Here is a 19,941-nt window from a genome sequence, read left to right as displayed (position 1 = left end):
TGTTTGTCTCTGTCCGCTTGGATTCCTGTCAGCAACACCGGGAATCTGTGTCTCTTTTTGCTGCATCATCTTGCTGTGTCAGCTCTCCGTGTGTGCAGCGCTACTCCTGGGCAGATGGTGCTTTTTTCATGCAGGGCGGCTCTCCTTACTGGGCGCACTCCTTGCGCGTGGGGCTCTCCTACACGGGGGACACCGCTATGTGGCACGGCACTCTGCGCACATCAGCCCTGCACCTGGGCTAGCTTACCACATGGGCCAGGAGGCCCTGGGTTTGAACCCTGGACCTCCCGTGTGGTAGGCGGACGCTCCATCAGTTGAGTCAAACCAGCTTCCCTAGCTGACATTCTAATATGCAAGTGCGTATGCAAACAAGCAAATAAAATTCTGAGGCGTGCCTTGAAGTAAATAAAGCAGTGTAGTGTATTAGTCAGTGGTTGAGCGGAGGATATTGTGGATTGTGAGGCTTCTCTGAGGAGGTGAAATTTGAGGAGTGACCTGAGGAAAGTGTGCTATGAAGGAGGAGGTGAACAAAAAGCTGGGGCAGAGTGTTCACCACCAAGGGCACAGAACATGCAAAGGCCCTGGGGTGAGAATGAGCATGATGTGTTTGAGGGACAGAAAGGAGGCCTGTGTGTGGTGAGGAAGGCAAAAGTGGGACAGGGGCCTTGTGAGGCTTTGGAGACAGTGGAAGGGAGTTTGGATTTTATGTAATCTATTGTTTACCCATTCATGAGTGCATACAGCAAGCACTAAATGCCTGCTGTGCACCAGGCCCTGTGTTAGGAGCTAGGGTTACAGTGGAGAACCAACAAGATGTGGTCTCTGCCTTCATAGACCCGCAATCTACTGAAGGCACAGGGAAGGTATGGCCGTTTGAGACTTTGTGAACCCCAGGAAATCCCGCTCTTAACGCAAATCCATTCCTGCGCCTGTAAACCTATTGTAGATGGGACCTTTTGATTCCATTCAGTGAAGGGACCTTCCTTTTGATTAGATCACTTTAGTAGGGCATGACTCAGGGTGGGTCTTAATCCTCTTACTAGAGTCCTTTATAAATGGAAGAATCAAAAGGCAACAGAAAAAAGCTGCAGAGACAGAGAGGAACCCAGATGCTAAGAGAGGCCCTAAGGAGGAGAGATGAGCAAAAGAGGCTGCCATCGTGCCCTGCCAGTGCCTGATCACCCACAGCTGCTGCTCAGAGACGAAGCATCTCTAGATGCCTCCACCACGTGCCTGAACACCCACAGCTGTGGCTCGGGAAGAAAGACCCTCCTGATGGTGCCTTGTTTTGGACACTTTCACTACCTCAGAACTGTCAGCTTTTAACCTAATAAATGCCCATTGTAAAAGCCAACCCATTTCTGGTATATTGCTCCCAGCAGCATTGAGCAAACTAAAACACCGAGTAAGAGCTGAAGCCATGCTGTCTTGAGCGATTTAAATAAAGCTGACTCACACCCACCTTCTCTGCAATGCCTTCCCCCAGAGATCTGTGATACCTCAGGAGCTACAGCCTCACGTCCCTTCTAGCTTCAAGTTCCCGCCTCCTCTCCGTTCACTTTGCCCTGGTTGTCCTCAACTTTGACTCTCCCCCAAGACCACTCATGCAAAGCATTTGTAGGTACATGGGACCCCCCTAAAAGTGAGGACCTGCCAATGAGTGGGGGCCGGGGATTGAACCCAGGACCTCATATGTGGGAAGCCGGCACTCAACCACTGAGCCACATTGGTTTTCCTGGATTTTTAAAATTTGTTTTGCTTGTTTTCTTTTTCTTTTTCAGGAGGCGTTGGGAACTGAACCTGGGGCCTCCCGTGCGGGAGGTGGGTGCTCAACCACTTGAACCACATCTGCTCTATTGCCAATGAGTTTTATATCACAGTGCAAAGACTTGGACATTGAATCTGGTACATGTGTTCTTGGATCACTAGCTCACCCATCCCCTGGCATTTCTTACTGGTCACCTCTCGCCACAGTCCAGTCCCCCACCTCCCCACATGGCCAGCCCCTTTGCCTTAGAGACCCCACTTTCCTGCTTAAGCACCCTCGCATGGGCCCCGTTGCCCTCAGATGGGCACGGCTCCTGGATGGGCTCGGCTCCTGGATGGGCTCAGCTCCTGGATGGGGCGCTCCACCCTCCACGGGGTCTCACCTCTCCATGGCCCACACCTGGCTGACTTGGAATTAACAGCCCTACTTTCCTCCTCCTCTCACCTGCCTCTCAACATACAAGGAAATGGCATCCAAGACTCAGCACAGTGATTTGCTCATGGTAGGTGCCCAGTCAAAACTTGTCAAGCAAATATCCAATGAATGGGGATTTTCCCTGTGACCTGAGCGATTCGTCCTCCCATCCTTGAAAACAGAACAGCTGGGATCGGTTTGGCTTTTACAGTGATGATTTTTTCCCCCTGCTACACAAATACTCAAGCTATTATGATATGGTGGCTGCGTTGGGATGGGGATAAACCAGGGGAACTCTTTTGGAAGTCTGAGCTACAACCTTCAAGATTTAGCCAAAGACAAGGATGGCAGGATAATCCTGGACACAGAGATAAGGTGGCTAGAAAAAGAGGGAACGTGAGGAGGGCTGGAGGGCAGCTGTGGGGACTGGGGGCTGGGGGCTGGGGAGGAGAAAAGTCACCTGGGATGGACTTGTGGCACCCTGTTAGTCCTGTGAAGAAGCTTGGACTCCATCCGAGGATGCAGTCAACAATGAAGAACCACCCAAGCATTTTAATAAGGACATGCCTTCTGCCTTGGCTCATGAGCGTCCTTCTGCCTGTGGGGCACCTCCCGCTCCTACCCCACCTGCCCAAGTCCTATAACCACGCCCCATCCTTAAGACCTGAGAGGAGTGACCTCTGCCCTGGTGAGCCATCCCCGATCCCCCCCACCCCAGCTCCAACTTGGAATGCCTCCCCTCCACCTTGCATTTTTGTTTCGCTGGAAGAAAGGCAGTAAAGAGCCAGTTAAGGGTAAAAGTCCAAGAGTCAGACTGTGATTTGGGGCAGCACACTGAATGCTTCCATGCCTCAGTTTTCTTATCTGTAAAATGCAGAGAAAAGTTGGCCCTAACTCGTAGGCTCACAGTGGGATTAAATCCATGCAAAACGCTCAGCACACGACCTGCGTGGCCCACAGTAGGGCTTCAGCAAGGGCTGGCTAATCTTTGAGCTGCCTGCCTCTGTTCCTGGACTGTGAGCTCCATGTGGGCAGGGATTGTGGTTCGTTGTTCCCAAGTTCTCTGGCTCCCAGCACCATGCTCAGGAGAGTCGCTGAATTCAGCTGTCTCTTGGGCAGTCAGAGGTGCAGTCCAGAAACTCCTCTCTTCCCAGAGCAAGTCTCAGAGTTGACTGAATGAACTCTGCAGCTTCTTCGTTGTAAAACTCTCTCCTTCCTAAGGTGCTGTGGGGTGTAACTGAGATTGGACCTGACCCAGAGCTGGGCTCAGTCACTGGTGACTGTTCATTCTTTCCCTCATTTTGGCAGAGCCCACACTCCTGCTCCCATTCTAGCGACAGACAGCCCCTGAGTTAGTTGGGGATCCACTTTCCCCTCCTTCTTGGTCTGTTTGGGGGAAACGGACTGTGTCTTAGCGCCAGGGGTGGAGCATGTGACCTCAGCCTGGCCAATCAAAGCACTGGTTTCTTGTGCTTAGTTCAGGGATGATCATGTGACCCAAGCTGGACCAGTAAGAATGACTCTTGAGAAGACTGGCAGAAGCTACTGGGAAAGACTGGCCTTTCCCCCTCTGTACTGGAACGTGGGGAGAGGTGGGGCTGTCGCCATCGCAGCCATCTTCTGACCACAGTGAAAAGATATGGTGGTATGGAGGCTGGGAGAAGGGAAGGCGAGGGGCATCCAGGAGCGTGGGAATGAAGCCAACATGCAGAGCCATCACAGCTTTGTAATTTTCTCTTCCCTAGTCCCTTCCCCTTTTGCCAAGGACTGGTGAAATGGTAGGCATATTGCCTAATTTTTGCCAATGAGATAAAAAAAGAGGCCTGCTGGGAACTTCTGGAAAAGGTTTTGCTCACTGATAAAAGAGGAAGCCATATGAAAGTCCTTTTGGCTGCTGCCTTCTCTTCCTGTACGTTGTCACTTGAGAACGTGATGCTTGGAGCTATAGCAGCCATCTTGCGATCATGAGGATAGACTGTGGGCTCATCAGAGATGGCCATAGAAAAAGATAGTCTGAGTTCTTGGTGGCACAACAACTGAAAAAACTGAGACCACTCATCTCTAGACTTCTTGTAAAGTTAGACAATAGATATCTCCACCATTTAGCCACTATTCTTTGGGCATTTTTATATGCTGCTGCAAACCTTCTTAACTCATACAGCTTATCTAAGTGCTACAGCATTTATTTCCTCTTCAAAAAAAGCACAACAGGCTAAGAACAACAGCTCCTTTATTATTATTCACTATTATTTCTCCTCTAAACAATAGCACAACTCAAATAACAATGACACACATGTCCCATCCATATGCACAATACCACTAGCTTGCCTGCCAGGCTGTCTGGCCTTTGCTTGGTTCCTGGTGGGGCTGCCTCCAGACAGCCTCCTCTGGAAAAATCCAGACTTGGACACAGGGGACAAAAGAAAGGGGAAATCTTAGCCAGAGTATAAAGTGAGGACCTTCCAGAGTCGGTTGGGAGTGCCGGCCTGGGAGCATGCAGGAAACACCTGGGTGGAGGGCAGAAGGCACTGTCTTACGTGGTTGGTGGATAAATCATGAGCAGAGCGGTTAAGATCTGCCTATAATCCTTTGGAGCCCAGGGCTGTGGGAACACAGTGGGGGGAGCTAATGGGTTCCATCAACCAAATCCTGGGGTAGACATAGAAACTGGGAGTTTGGAATAGGAATCTGGGTGGCAAGGAGGTTCCCAGAGAAAAGCAACCCTTGCATTAAGCCGTAAGGTAAGATACAATGTGAAATGCTAAGTCCCCTTTTATTTGTTTTGCAGCTATAGAACGTGCAACATTTTCATCAAGATAGAAAAGGTAAAGAAAGAAAAACTCCCAGGCTTTTGGCCTAAAACAACTGAGCGTGACGTCAGTTGCGCCATCTTTGGAGAAACCTTCTACTACACTCTCCAGGGAATCTGTGGTCAATCCCTCCCCCCACACTGTAGTCACACTAAGTCTATCGGTTCTGCTAAGGTCATGTACCCTGGAATCTGAGAGGCCCTGGGTTTGGGGAGGGGACAAGGATGGGTCTCTCAGGTGCAGGTGACTTCCTGGTTGTCTTGGGGAAGCTCATTGTTGAAACTGCTCTCTCCAAATGGTGAGTAAGGGGGGATCTGGGGCGCTTCGATGATCAGCAGGCCTTCTGGGGAAAGCGAGGCAAATACTGTCACGGGATCCACCTCTGCGGGAAGCCTAGAGGAAACACAAGATTTTATGCATTTATTATTACTATTATTTTTTAAAGAATTATTTTTATTTATTTGTTGTTTGTGATTGCTTTCTGCTCTCTGTGTCCATTTGCTGTGTGCTCTCTGTGTCTGCTTTTCTTCTCTTTAGGAGGCACCAGGGACTGAACCTGGGATCTCTCATGTGGGAGAGAGGTACCCAATCGCTTGTGCCACCGCAATGCTCTGCTTTGTTGTGTCTCTCACTGTGCTTCCTTTTTGTGTCTCCTTGTTGTGTCAGCTCACTGCTCCAGCCCATCCTGCCTGTTTGCTATCTTGTTCATCTTCTCTAGGAGGCACTGGAAACTGAATCTGGGACCTCCCATGTGGTAGGTGGGCACCCAAATGCTTGAGCCACATCCGCTACCCCATTTACTATTTTTAATACAAGTTTGAACTTTCTCTTATTCATTTGAGTGGAAATACCTGTGATAAGACCTGAGGCATGGGGGCATATCACGCTGGGTTTGAATCCTAACTCGCCTCTTCCTAGCTGTACGACCTTGAGAGGGTCACTCAACCGCTCTGAGCTTGTTTCCTTCACTGCAATGTGGGGATAACAACATTAAACTGGTACAGGACTTGAAGCTCTAGCATGAGACAAAGCAGCTGAAAATGCTTTACGAGTGGTAAAATGCCGCTCAAACTAGTTATTGTCTTAAAAGGAACCATAGCCCAGGTATCTAGGACCTAAGTGGTCTCTGCCTGCTGACGTCGCCATCACTCCCGTCCCTTTACAGAGCACGAGTAAGGAGTGACAGCAGGGAACACATTTTCCTTTGCTGTATGCCCACCAGGGAGTGCTTCGCCCGAAACGCACATGGTGGGCTTCCAGGCTCCTTGGCAGGTTAAGTGGGTAAGGTGACCACGTGGACAGACTTCAGGTGGCAACGTGCTCTATGGTGCTTAGAATGAGACTTGATTTTGGTCACACTTTAAATATCTTTCGGCAGGTCATCAACTGCATGGGCATCATTTGGTTGGTGCTTTAAGAGTCTACGATGGTTAACAAGGTAGGAATCAATATGCCCAGTGCACAGATCATTAAACAGAGATGCACGAGGTCAAATGACAGGCCCAGCAAGTGAGAACGCATCGAGGCTGGGATTTCTGAATTCAAATCTGGCCCCAATTCTGAGAAGGTATTCTTATTATCTATGGATTATTTTGAATGCATGAGGCTGTCTGGGATACAGTTTCTTTGACAAACTGATGGAATTATGAGGACATGTTACTGGATACCATTGCCAGGAAAAATCATGAAAACGGGGACCTTCTGAGCACTTTCTATGTGCCAGGTACCTTACCTGAATCATCTCATTTACTTATTAACAATAACCCCACCAGGTGGGCCTGTGACTGTCCCCAGTTTACAGATGAGGAAATTGAGGCTGGGGAGGTGAGCGAATTTGCCCAAGGTCAGAGAGCTGGTAAGTGGCATATGGGAATTGGAACTGAAATTCTGGTCTCCATGGCCAGAGAAGCCGAGCGAGATGCTTCCCTGCCTCTCCTGGCACCAAATGTTAGGATAAGGTCTATAGGGGGATCAGGACAGGTTCAATCCCCAAAGGGCTTTCCGCTGGACAAGGCAAGCTCTGCCTATTGTAAAGGCAGGGTCTTGATGAAAGCACCAAGAGTGAGATAAGCCCATCCTGGCCACGGGCAGGACCCTTTTAGGAGCGGCTGGGGAGATTTCTGCCGTGAACATGTAGCCACACGACCCACATCTGCCCTGGAGAGTCCCTGCTAAATTGCTGCCATGGAGATTAACTAGTGGCCTGCTGGGAGGGACGGAAGGGATGGAAGGGACAGAAGGAACCTGGGCAGTTGCCAAGTCAAACTGTTGAGGCAGAGACAATGTCTGTACCTCCCACTAGCTCCCCAGGGATGGCCTGACTCTGTTTACCCATTCACGCACCATCGTACCAGGGGGCAGGGCAGCCATGGGCCTGGGCATGGGCTTTGGGGCACGCAGACCTGAGTTCAAATTCTGACTCTTCCTGACTGTGTGGCCTTGAGAATAATTACACCAGATAATGAAGGCAAAGGGCAGAGCACAGTACCTGGCTTACAGTAAGTGCTCAATAACTGTGAGCCCTTACATGTGGGCACCCTGACAGCTGTTACTATTTTAGCACAAGTTGTCATTGAGCCACAGACTGTCAGTGCCCAAAAGACCTTCCTGATTGGGTGGATACTTTTTTCATCTTACAGATGGGGGAAACTGAGGCCCAGGGAGACTTGTGCAAGCTCTCTCACCAAGGACCTGCTTGCCAAGTACCACAGGGGAGCACAGTAATTTCTTTTCCATTCTTTTTCCATCTGAAAGGAAGTCACAGCTAAGTGTTAGCATGCCTTTAAAACCCTTAGCCTCCGTCCCTTACTGATTTCCCTTTTAACAAAGAAAAGGCTAATGAAGACCGCTAGGCGGGCAACACGCTCAAGCTGGCACTTAACCGGCCTTCATCGGCCTTTTATTGTGCTGGCCTTCCTCGGCGAACACTTTTGTGCGGAGAATTTAACTTCATCAAAAGTGAGTTGATCTAAACGAAAAAAAGTCTTAAGCAAATAAATAGCACAGGAATGTAAGCACGGAAGGCACGGTGGCCAAGATGATGAAGCTGGTGTAAGAATGGCCGCGGCTAGGTCTGGAATTAGGTCTCCTTTAACCAAGTCGGAAGGTCACAGGCTTGGACGGTAGAGACCTGGAATCAGACCCCAGGTCTGCTCGTCACTAGCGGTGGCCTCGGCTGAGGCTCTCACCCCTCCGACCTTCAGTTTACTCATCCATTAAATGGGTTTGGTAAAACCTACTCGATCGCATTCTTTTAAAGATGAAATGAAATGACACCTACAAGGTCTGAACACGGCTCCTGACACATGGTAGGTGCCAACAGGTGTCTGGAAAGATGTGGAGCAAGGACAAGGAAGTTTGCTTCGGCCCCAGGTGTTCTCTGTGGATGACTTCCCGTATCCCCTGCGTCCTGTGCTCGCCCCCAGGCTGGAGGTGGAAAAGAGCCCCCTTCGGGCCCCCACCTTCGGGCCCCCACCTTCGGTCCTTCTTGTCCTGCCCCCCACCTGATGGGCAAATTCTAAAACCCCTCTCCCTCCCCCAGTCCAAATGGGGCCCTTCTCACAGGGATGGGATGAATATTTGTGCTGTGGCTAAGGCGAAGCGCGAGGCTAGCCCCAGCATCCTGCCTGCTGGAAACCCGAGGAGCCCGGGCCGCTCTAAGGAGCCTCCCTGGCCTTGAAGGACCAGGGTCCTTTCTTTCTGGGAGAGGCTATGAGGCCTCCCGGGATGTGCCCAGGGGCATCCCAGGCTGCAGGAGGACTTCCTGGAGGTCTGGGCAGGGCCTCCCCTGGCCCCAGCCCTTCTTGTGTGAGCTTCTTTGAATAGCATCAGTCCCCATGGAAGGAGCACGGACCGTCAGCCGTGCTAAATGCTCACATTCCTCCTCGCCCTCCCCATCACAGCCCCGTCACGGGGGTGGGAAAGAGCAGCAGCTCAGAGCAGTTAGGCAACCTGCTCGAAGTTACCCTCTTTACAGTGGAGCCAGGATGCTCTAGACTCACGGGTGACATTCAAAATGAGCAACTGGCCTGCTGGGCACTGGCCAATCAGAACAATGCACGTCACAGGGCCGGAAGAGGGGACCCCTGCGGGACCAGGTGTTAGCCTTTAGTTTGGAGGGTCCAGGAGACAGGCCCAGGAGGGCTGGGGTGGCACCTGGGGGGGGGGCAGGGGCTCAGGGCACTACTTAGTCAATATTTCAACAACTAGCCCAGCTCAGGGCAGAGCAGCAGCCTTGCCTAGAGCAACCGCAGGCATTTCTACCTGGCCAAGTAGCCACTGGCAAGTTGGTTCCCAGGAAGCCCCAAAGCCAAAGACATCCACGAGAGTGGCCGTCATCTGAGGATGAATTAATTCATCCAGTTCTTCCGGGCTCCGCCCTGCCTGCGGCTCCATCCTGAGATCAGCTCTCTCCCTCTCCCTTTTCTCTTCCTTTCCCCTCTCAGTGACATTTGATTTGGTTGCTGTCCCACAGTAGAGTGCGGGTCACGGGGACAGCAGGCAAGCCAGCGAGCATTAAGAACAGCGGCCTGGGGTTTGCCTTATCAGGAAGCACCCACGGGCTCCCAAGAACTGCAGAGGGTCAGGAACGGGCGCGGGCGGGGAGCACAGGACTGCGGAATCACGGAACAGCAAGCAGCCTGAGATTCCAGCTTGTGCCTTCTGTTCAGACCCGGGACATCTTTGCCGGGGTTAGTGGTGGTTTATTACAACTAACATGCAATAATAACAACAAACTGCCACTTATGAGCACCTGCTGGATGCCGGTTACTATGGCATTAACTCATTGAATTAGCAGGTGGTCCCTCTGCCAGACTGGAACCGGCACCCACCTTACAGATGAGGAAATGACAGTCCTTGCTCAAGGACTGGGCACTGAGCTCAGAGGTCAAGAAAGCAGAATGGGGCTGTTCTTAATTCTAGGTGTAAGGACCTGGAGGGGCCATTTCACCTCTAGGAGACTCAGTTTCCGCAGGGATACAAGGAAGGTAATGTCACTCTCCCTGCTGCACACCGTCACTGCAGTGGTGGCTGGGACAGGGCTCTGGGACCAGAAATACTTGCGGTGGAATGAAGCCAGTTCAAGATAAGGTATGGCTGTGAAGCACGCAGCAGCTCTTGCCTGCATGAAACCATCGTTATCTTGCTGCGGACCTCTTCTTTGCAGGTTTTGCCAGTTAGGGGCTCAGCGACTGCAGCCACCTTGTCACTTCCCTCCCCGATCAGCAATGACCTGTCCCTTCCACTCACTCCTCTTCAGCAAAACTTGCCCTTCCTTTGTTTGCCCCAGTCAACTTCAAAATCCCTCCAGGTAATAAGCAGTGAGCCCAGGACACCTTCCATCTTAATTCCTCTGGGCGTCCAGGGCAAGTGTTCGTTCTCCCAGGCCACGGCGAGCGACAGCCGGCAGTCTCCCAAAGAGATTCGACTGGGGGACTGGGCCATGGAAGAGGGCCCTCTTGGTGGGGGCCACGTGGGTGGGGTAGAGCCCTGAATCTCCTTGGATCTGGTAAGTCACTTCACTGCTCTTACTCTCAGATTCTTTATCTATAAATGGGATTAACAATACCCACCCCATGGAGTACTGAGCAGATGACATCCCCACCCTTTCCTGAGGCCCAATGGCAGGTTTGCTGTGATACTTTCTGCCCTGTAGGTGTGACGGTTCAAATTCCCAGCCCTGGGATGGGGTGTCTCAAGGAAGAGATGCCCGAGAGAGATAGAGATAGAGAGAGATAGAGAAATAGAGATAGATATAGAGTTAGAGATATAGTATAGAGATAGAGATAGAGATAGTGATAGTGATAGAGATATAGAGATAGCGATAGAGATAGTGATAGAGATAGAGAAATAGAGATACAGAAATAGTGATAGAGATAGTGATGGAGATGGAGATGGAGACAGAGATAGGTACAGAGGGGGAGAGGCCCTGAATCTCGGGTCCTGGGCACCCTTTCTCCCCAGCCCCACCCTTAGTCGAGCCCCCGAGGTTACTCACTGGATTTTCTTGGTGAAGTTCTTGGAAACGATGCCGCCCTCTTGCTGCTTCTCCTCGTGCTTGCCTGGAAGGGAGAGGAATGTCACGCATCAGCATCCATGTCCCTTGGACACTGTCCAGGACTCGGGATCAGATCAGAACCCGGCTCCACCCCGGCTCGCTGTGTGGCCTGACCCAAAGTTCCAGCTGTCGGCGTCACGGGCCCTGCTAAGTCTCAACCCCTACTCCCAGGCTGGGTGTGGGGATGAAACTGGACAAGAGGTAGGAAGGGCCTTGACCGTGGTTTTTCGACAGTAAAGGCATGCGTCTTGAGCGAGCGCAGGCACCCGGCCCCATTTTGCCCCACAACGCACAAGGCACGTCTCGCCCGTGCCCCTCGGCTCCCCTAGGCAGCCAGTAGAGCCCCGCAGCCTCGTCCTAGACCCAGGCAGGGAAAGGAGCAGGGGCACGTCCCAGCGTGCCAGTCCAGCTGGCATGGCAGCTCAACGTCCCTCCCTAGCTTCCCAGGATGGCCTTCCTTCTCCTTTGTCACCAACATGGAACCAGAGGCCCAGGGACCCACCCCAGGTCACCTGCCACCTCTGGGTCTCGGCCACGTGCTGGCTCCTGCTCTCCTGTGCCCCTCGGATTTCTGTCTGTGCCAGCTCCCCATTAGCTCTTTGAGCGCGTCATCTTCCTGGTAGTGGAAGAGCAGCCTGGAAATAATGCTTTAATCTGCTGACGCCACCCAGCCTCTCCTAAGCCCCACAGACGGGAAACTGTACGTGCCCTGCCTCCTGCAAGGGAGCAGGGGAGGGCTTTTTAGATGAGGCAGAAAGAGATGGAATTACAAAAAGGTTTGGGCGCAAACTGGCTTTCACCTTGTAATGTATGCAACAAAGGCTGATCCTCCCCACTCCTTATTTTCTCTTTAATGGAGAGGGTTTCTCTTACTTCCCTATAAACAAACAAGGTTAGTGCACAGTGGAACAGCTCCTACCACTTTTCACTCCTCACTTGTGGGACCACATTCCAGAGCCAAGGACCCTAAGTTACACAAAAGAGGCCCCTCAGAAGGGGCTTCAGAGTCCAGGCTGTAAATAACCTTCTGGGATGTGACATCTTTTTGCTGTCCAGATTTTTAAAAACAGGCAACTTATAGGCAATTACATTATTAACCCTTTCACTGTTAATTATTCCTTTGTTAATAACTTCTCTGATTCTAAATAATGTACATTTAATTAGAAAACAAAGAAAAAATCAAAACCACCTATAATTCCATTGCCCCTAGGAAACCACGGGTAACATTTCTGTAGCTGTCCTTCCAGACTTTTCTTTGTTACCGAGAAATACATATATGTTATACAGTATAGATGTATATTCCATATTTTATCAAATAGGTTGCATTTGATGAAAAATGCTAATGTTTTGATACCGTTTTTATCTCTTGCTAGCGCTTTATAATTATTTTTCCAGGTGACACCAAATATTCTTTGACAACATGATTTTTAGTGACTGCCAGCATTTTGCTGCATGAATATATACCACTTCGGGGCCTCAGGGTGGTTTTTCCACTGCACTGAATAAACCCCACCACGCTGAACATTCTCATAACTAAATCTTCACACCAGGTCCAGAAAATTTCTTTAGGATAAGTTCCAAAATCTAGAATTTCTAAAGCTTCATCTATATTGCCAAATGGCCCTTGGTAAAGGCTATACCAATTTATTCTCCCAGCAGCCGAGCGGAAAGGAGTACATTTATAGAAATACATTTTTTAAAACTGGAATAGCTGACTAACCAGAAGATGTTATTGTGCAAACGTGTTGACAGAGAATTTAATCCATGCACATAATTTATTCTGTGCAGCCAAGTCCATAACCACCAACTACCTGGCTCTTTTAGCACATGCCAGTGGCCAGGGGACCCCTGCTCCTTTCTAGGTACCATCCCCAAAGCTAGGCCCCTCAGGAGGCCTGCTTGCCCTGGGGGCAGGCCAGTGCCTCTGACTCAGCCTTTATACATCCGGGGATTCTCTTGTAAATTCAGTGCCCTAGAAACAGTACATGATAATGACAGTGCTAAGCATAATAACAGCAAACTCTTATATAGAGCTTACTTGGCACCAGCCACTGTTGTATGCATCTTACCTACACATCAACTCCTTTCATTCTCATGACAACCTTAGAAAGTAGGGATTTTTATTAGCATCATTTCATGAATCGGGAAACCGATGTCCAGAGAGGTTAAATGACTTGGCTGAGGTCAGACAGCTTCAAAGTGAGGGAGCAAAGATTCAAAAGCAGGCAGATGAGTTCCAAAGAGCTGGGTTTTGGACTTGAGTCCCTGCTCTGCCATTTCCTAGCACATCTTCTCTGAGCCTCAGCTTGTGCTTTTCAAAAATGGGGGTGGTACACCTACCTTCCTGGGGTAACGTGGGAAGTAAATGACAGTGAAATCTCAGAATCGCTTTGTAAGTTGTAAAAAAAATACTGTGTGTTGGTGAATTCTTGTGATTTTTCAATGGCTGGGAAAGGCCTGCTCCACAGAAGCTAAGCCTCCCTGTCATGCTTTGCAAATGGGGTATTTGGGTTAGGGAAGGAAGGATCTCTGAGCTGGGGCAGCTTCAAAAGTTTCATAAAGAGGGGCCTGGGAAGAGTATTAAATCTTCTGAAAGAGGGTAATTCTAGGAGGTCCACCTTGAGGCTTCATTTGCCGGCCACCTGCATACTTAGACTGTTGTTGGAACTTGTTAAGGGTTATGAGTGAGTTTTTAAATTCCCGTCTTGCGTGCCTATCCGCATTTTCTATCACAAAAGTATTTTATCTTTGTAAAAAGAGAAAAAGGAATTATTATGGTTTTTGTTTTAAAGAACTCATCTGGAGGCCAGGGGAAGCCCGAGGCTTTTTGCAGCCACCATTTTCTCAACATGCCGCAGATAAACTTCGGTGCCAAGGGGCAGGCGTCAGCGCTTTGGGGAAGGCTGCAGGCCCAGCTGAAGAAAGAAGGCACTGTTTCCAAGGGAAAGGCAAGTCTCCAGGCCCGGCCCAGTGGCCCATGAAAAGAACATTTCTTGGCAGGTGACTGCAGAGTTGGGGGTGCAGATTGTGAGGCATGATGGAAATCGAATTGTCTATCATTTCCCAAACACGTCCCTGGAACTAGATACTCATGCGTGGGGCCCTGCCTCATGGATTCCTAAGCCACATTAGCAAATCAAAGGCTCTGATAAGTCCCGCAAGTAAGGAAGCCTGTTTCTAACTTTGGTTCATCTGGCCCCTTCTAAAATTCTAAATGCAATACTCCCTCCTGCAATTTCTCAGATGCCCAGTAACACCCTACAGCACACTGTTTGGCAAATACTGATTTGTCTAGCGCTTCGTAAGATTCACAGTAACGCTGAGAATTGGAGGCAGTGGGATTGGCTTGGGCACAGTGAGAAACAGAGTCTGGCATCCTCGCTCCGAACCACCCAGGCAGGCCCGGCTTTGATTTTGACACTTTCTCAGAGAGGTGGATGACCTCAGGTGAGTGACTTTCTCTGGGTGTCAGTTTTCTCATCTGTAAAATGGGGTAATAACCGTGCTCATCCTTCCTCAGAGGTCCTGGTGATGAGCCAGGGAGCCCACATCCCCAGGCCCTTAGCACAGCGCCCCCCGCAAACACCTGCTGAAGAACAGGCCTGTCATTATGGGGGAGGGGGGAGGAGGCCAGATTTGACCCCCTTGAAAGTCCCTTCGTGCCTGGAGCCTCTGATGTGGATGTGATTTCTGGACTCCTTTCATGAAAGCCCCTGTATGTACTCTTAGGGATTTGGATTTCCTGGTACTGGTGATTGCCCATCTGTGAGGCACTTTACAAGCAAAAAGCCTTTATGAGTCTTTGTCTCATTTAAGCCCTGATCTTCCCATTTTACAGATGTGGAAACTTGAGGCTCTGCGACTCACCCAAAGTCTCCGGATTAGTAAGCGTCTTAGCTGGGATTGCAGCACGGGACTACCAGACCCCACCTGTTAAGAAACACTTACAAGAAAGGATGAAGGAAAAGTCCTCCAGGCTACACATGGGGTCTCCTGGAGGGGCCACAGGGTGGGGGAGACCCTTGACCCTGGGCTGGAAAAGTCCTTGACCCAAATTATAACAAGGGTAGAAGGAGTGGCGATGAAATTACCACTGTTTACAGAGCACCAGGCAGGCACAGTTACTAGCTCCATTTTACAGATACCCCGCATATAGTTTAGAAATTATCTGCTGATAACTCATCTTCCCTAGAGCCTTGGAGGATAGATACTATTATGCTCCCCGATTGTGTAGATGAGGAAACGGAGGCTCGGAGGGTGACAAGGCTTTCTTGTCCACATCCATGGAGCTAGAGCACAAGCAGAGTCAGGATTCGAACCCAGGTCTCAGAGGGCCTCTACCATTCATTATTTATCAGGGCCTTCCTATGTGCCTGGCACTTGAACGACGATGACGACAGCAGCAGCGGTAACGATACTGCCACTGGACGTACATCACGTCATTGAACACAAAACCTAACAAGGGGCAGCCATTTTGAACCGTGATTTCCAGATAAGGAAACTGAGGCCGGAGAAGTTCAGGAATTCACACATCCTGCTAGTTATTGACGGAGCCCATTCCAGAACTTGTGCTCTGCTCCCCCAGCCAGTCGGGGAGCTCCGGCTGAACCCCCTCCTTGGGCACGTAGTCCCAACTTGCCTCCAGGCCCACCACGCCCGCCGGCGCCTCTGATGTCTCTAATTCCACCGCGGCTCTGAACCTCCCCGGAACGCTGCCAGGGCTTGTTCCTGCCCCGCCTGCGTCAGTAGTGGGTTTTTTAAATTGATTTTCCGGCTGGCAGGCCTCTGCCAGGAACCTTCTCTCTTTAGTGGAGAGTTAATTGCAAGGGAAGCAAGAGAAAGCTTTTGCTGCTGTGGAGCGGTGCAGCCTGTTAAGAGGGGCTGGCCCTGCCGCCCCTCGTGCCTCCCGTGTCCAAGCTGGGATGTGGCAAGCGCCCCGGCCTACAGGCCCAGCCAGGCCCAGGCCGGGCTCCCTCCTGCTGCTGACTCACGGCCTGACCTTGGACAAGGCCCGCTGGGGCCTCAGCCTCATCAGCCACAGAATGGGAGCAGGTGCCTCTGCCCCTCGGGACAGCATGAGGATGATTTGGGATAAGGAATCTAAGAGTTTTAGCCCAGCCCTTGGCACCTAGTACATGCTCAATAAATCACCAAGTCGCTCCTAGAACCCCAATTCCCAGAGAACCTGGGGTGGAAGACTTGGGCACATTTCTCAAGCCTCTCTGTGCCTCAGTCTCACTTTTCAAAGGAGATGAACAGGGCTCACCTCCTCTGGTTGCTGTATTGAGTGAGATGATACGGGTAAAGCGTTTAGCACAGTGCCTAGCCAACGGTAAGCGCTCAATCAAGGTTACCCATGATTATCATACTTCTTAAGCCTCCAGTTTTCTTCTCTGGGACAAGGGGAAGTGTTTCACTTAAAACCCGTGTTGGCTATTAACTCTGTCGTCCTCACTTAATCCATTTTGGTTAACTCCATCACCTCCCAGTATCAAACCTGCCCTTCTGAACCCAGCTTTGTGATGCTGGGGTGCAATAAATCCCATCTCTTCTTTGTCCTTTTCGTCCTCCGCTATCTGTTTAACCTCTTCTTTATACTGAATTCTGTCAAAACGTCTGACGCAGTTTCCATTTTCCAACCTGTCCTCTGACTGATCCAGCACCCCAAGGCCCCAGCAGAGAGTGGGAGCGGGTGGGGTTATAAAGGTAACTTTCTGGGCTGCATTCCTGAACTCTGAAGTCACCTGTGTCCTTGCAGCCCCAGCCGCCAGCTACTCCCGGGGCTGGGGCCCCCACTGTCCCCACCCCCCCCACCCCCCTGCTTTCTCCCTCCGGCCCCTGACTCATCAGACCCCACTCACCGGACACCTCCACGTAGCCGTCCTTGGTCTTTACCATCAGCTCCTCCGGCTTGAAGCTGTGCACGTTGACACACACTTTCCAGGGCTCGCCGGGGAAGGGCGGGGGGCTCCTGCCCTCGGCGGGGACGCCGAACCTGGCCGCGGCGGTGGGTCCCCGGGGCACCATGCCCGACCTCAGGGACCCCGGCCAGGCCGAGGAGAGCCGAGGCAGGGCCCAGTCGGACCAAGGGGCGGACAAGTCGTCGGGGAAGGGGTCCATGCCAAAGCCATCGTCCAGCAGGCGCGAGGACAGGGGCGAGTCTCGGAAGGGGTCTCGGCGGAGGCGACTTGGGTAGTGGCAGGGGAAGGGCAGCTGACCGTCAGCCATGGTGGCCGGTGAGCTTGGAGGGGAAACAGAGGCTCAGAAGGAAGAAGCCACCTGCCCAAGGTCACGTGGCAAGGCGGCGTCGGTGGGTGGGCTGGTTCGCCCAGCAAATTCTTCAGTCTCCGGAAACGCTGCTCCTGGGTCAGACACCCTGAAGCAGAAGCATCCACTTCCAAGGTCTGAGGAGCCCACCAGGCTGGGGTCCCAGGCCTCAAAGCCCCTCCAGCTCTCAGAGGTGACCCTGGCCCGAGCAGCTGAATTCCAGAGGCCCCCCCCCTGCGCACCTCTCACCAGAAATCAGCAAGCCACTGTCCTCCGAGGCTGCCCGGGCTGGCCGCCAGGACCGCTGAGCTCCAGTCTGGAGCCAGGAGCTTAATAAACCCCGGGGACGCGCGCCTAGAAACTTCTCCCGGCTTCTCCCGGGGCTGGGAGGCGTCTATTTATTTGCTGCTGGGGGCCGGAGGCGGGTATCGCAAGCGCCTTCTGTCACAGGAGTATTCGGAGGCGATGAGCCAGCGCCCGAGAATCCCACGAGGAGACAGCTGGGCTCTGGTGGGGGGCTGGGAGGGGCGGCGGCGTCCAAGTTCGGCCCACCTCCGGCCACCCTCCTCGCCAGGCCGCCGGGCTCGGCTCCGCCCCCTCCCTCCTCCCCCTCCCCCTCCCTCCTCCCCCTCCCCCTCCCCCAGCTCCCTCCCCAGCCCGTTCTGTGCACTGAGGCCGGCTAATAATAACCCTCCTCCCGGCCTAGGGCTCAGGTCAGCCCCTGGAAATACCTGCGCTGGCGCATGTTGCAGCTTGCCTGCCCAGGGGGCCCTGCGGAAGGAGGACAGACCAGAGGCCAGGGGCCTGGAAGGCGGCACACGTTAGGACATTCAAGCTCCCAGGGCCTCCCTGTTCCCCGGGGGGGCGAGGGCGGCCACTTATTCCCAGGCACCTCCGAGAGCTTTCGGTTTCCCATCTGTAAAATGGGCATGAGTGTCACCTGCCCACGGGTGTGTCATGAGAAGCGCACGAGCGACTTAAGCATTGGGCAGACTGACTGGCACTTTTCTATTTTGTAATTTTGAGCCATCCATTCTAGAACGCTGTGCCAGGCGCCGTTCTGAGTGCTTTGCAAATATTAACTCTTTCAACCCTCACCGACAACCCCACGAGGTGAGAGAACTATTATTACACCCATCCCCCCACGCACCCAGAGGTGGAAACTGCCCTGCGAATGGGAGCTCCTACTGTCATGACTGTTAATGAGGATAATAATCAAAAGGCGCCAGATCGCAGCCCAGGCAGGACCCATTTTCTAGGCCTCCCTGCGCTCTGTGTGGCCTGGAAGGTAAATTTATAAATCACCCTTTAGCCCAAAGCCCCCCTGGGCTTGGGTTCGAGTCCCTCTGGTGTCCCCAGCAGGTGGGCAGCCGTGGGCCGCCGTGTCCCCAGGGTGGGCCTCAGGGTGTCAGCGCTGCCTTCTTCACTGGGCGGGGGCGGGGTGGGGGTGGCAAGGATTTCAATGAGTCATTGGCCGAGAAATCCTCTGGGAGGTTAAGCAGAACCCGCGTGAGGCCATTTGCTAAATATATTACGGCGAACGAGGGCCCGGCCACGGCCGTCGCCCCCGCGTGCCCACCATCCTCTCCAGCCTTGGCTACGATTGTCCTCCCATTTTGCAGGCCCGGAAGCCAAGGCGCAGGGCCAGGCGCGCGGCGCGGGGAGGTGACAGGGCCCGGGTGGGAGCCCCAGCTCCGTGCGAGGCAGCGCCCCCACCGCACCCCACCCCGGCTGACCGGCGCGAGGCCGCGCTGCCCCCACCCGCCCGAAGCGGGTGAGCTCAGGCCGAGAGGAGCGCGGGTGACGTCACCGCCTCGGCTCTCGGGGTGATTACGGCCGGGGCGGGGCTGCCGGCCTCCTGCCAGCGGCGGGAGCATCGCCACCAGACGGGCTCCGCGGGGACGTGGAGATGCGGCCCTGCCTGGGACCCGGGCTGGGGGCGCGGCGGGGAGGGGGGGGCGCTTGGATCTGAGGAGCGTGCGTGGGACGGAGGGGAGGCCTGGGGAGTCTGGGCCCCTCGGGAAGGCTGTGCTGATTTACGGGCCCTGGAAGATCCTCCTTCCCCTGCCTCCGCCGCCTCCCTTCCACAGCAGCCGCCGCCCTCCCGGAGGCTCCTCTGCCCGGAGCACGGCTCGCTGGGCCGCCGCGCCCACCCCCGCCCCAGCTGGGACTCGTTTGGGTTCAAGCCTCCTGGGGACCAGGGAGGAGGTGGGAGATGGAACCTGGGTGACCTAACCCACCTCCTCGTTTCAAGGATGCTGGCGGGGAGGGGTGGGGTGGGGGGGTGAGAAATAGCCATCCATAGCCTCTACCACGCCCCTGCGACGGGCCAGAGGCTCTTCTGTGTGTGTATCGATTCATCTAATCCCCACAGCCTAGGAAAAGTATCACCGATACTGCTAGATGGGGAAACTGAGGCTCAGAGAGGCAATGTGACTTGCCCATGTCCGCATCTAGTGAAGTGGAACAAGGCTGTTTGGCACTTCGCTGTGTTGTTTTTTTTTTAAATAAGATTTATTTATTTATTTATTCATTCATTCATTCATTCATTCATTCCCCCCCTTGCAGTTTGTTCCATTCTTTGCTGTCTCTTCTCTATGTCCATTCGCTGTGCCTTTTTTCTG

The 19,941-nt window shown here is 52.7% G+C and overlaps 1 protein-coding gene across 1 annotated transcript; it reads right to left on the bottom strand.

Moving 5' to 3' along the window:
- Positions 1–4,395: 4,395 nt before the first annotated feature.
- On the bottom strand, positions 4,396–17,805 carry HSPB8 (heat shock protein family B (small) member 8). Its single transcript, XM_058281445.2, has 3 exons — positions 16,912–17,805; positions 10,991–11,054; positions 4,396–5,385 (listed from the first exon to the last, which is right to left on the bottom strand). Exons 1-3 carry the CDS (start codon positions 17,276–17,278, stop codon positions 5,226–5,228), a joined length of 591 nt encoding a protein of 196 aa, XP_058137428.1. The 5' UTR covers positions 17,279–17,805; the 3' UTR covers positions 4,396–5,225.
- Positions 17,806–19,941: the final 2,136 nt, after the last annotated feature.

The sequence above is a fragment of the Dasypus novemcinctus genome, chromosome 19, assembly GCF_030445035.2.
Source record: "Dasypus novemcinctus isolate mDasNov1 chromosome 19, mDasNov1.1.hap2, whole genome shotgun sequence".
Classification (NCBI taxonomy): Eukaryota; Metazoa; Chordata; class Mammalia; order Cingulata; family Dasypodidae; genus Dasypus; species Dasypus novemcinctus.
The sequence above is the reverse complement of the archived record's forward strand: the minus strand, read 5'-3'. Positions and strand labels throughout refer to the sequence as shown.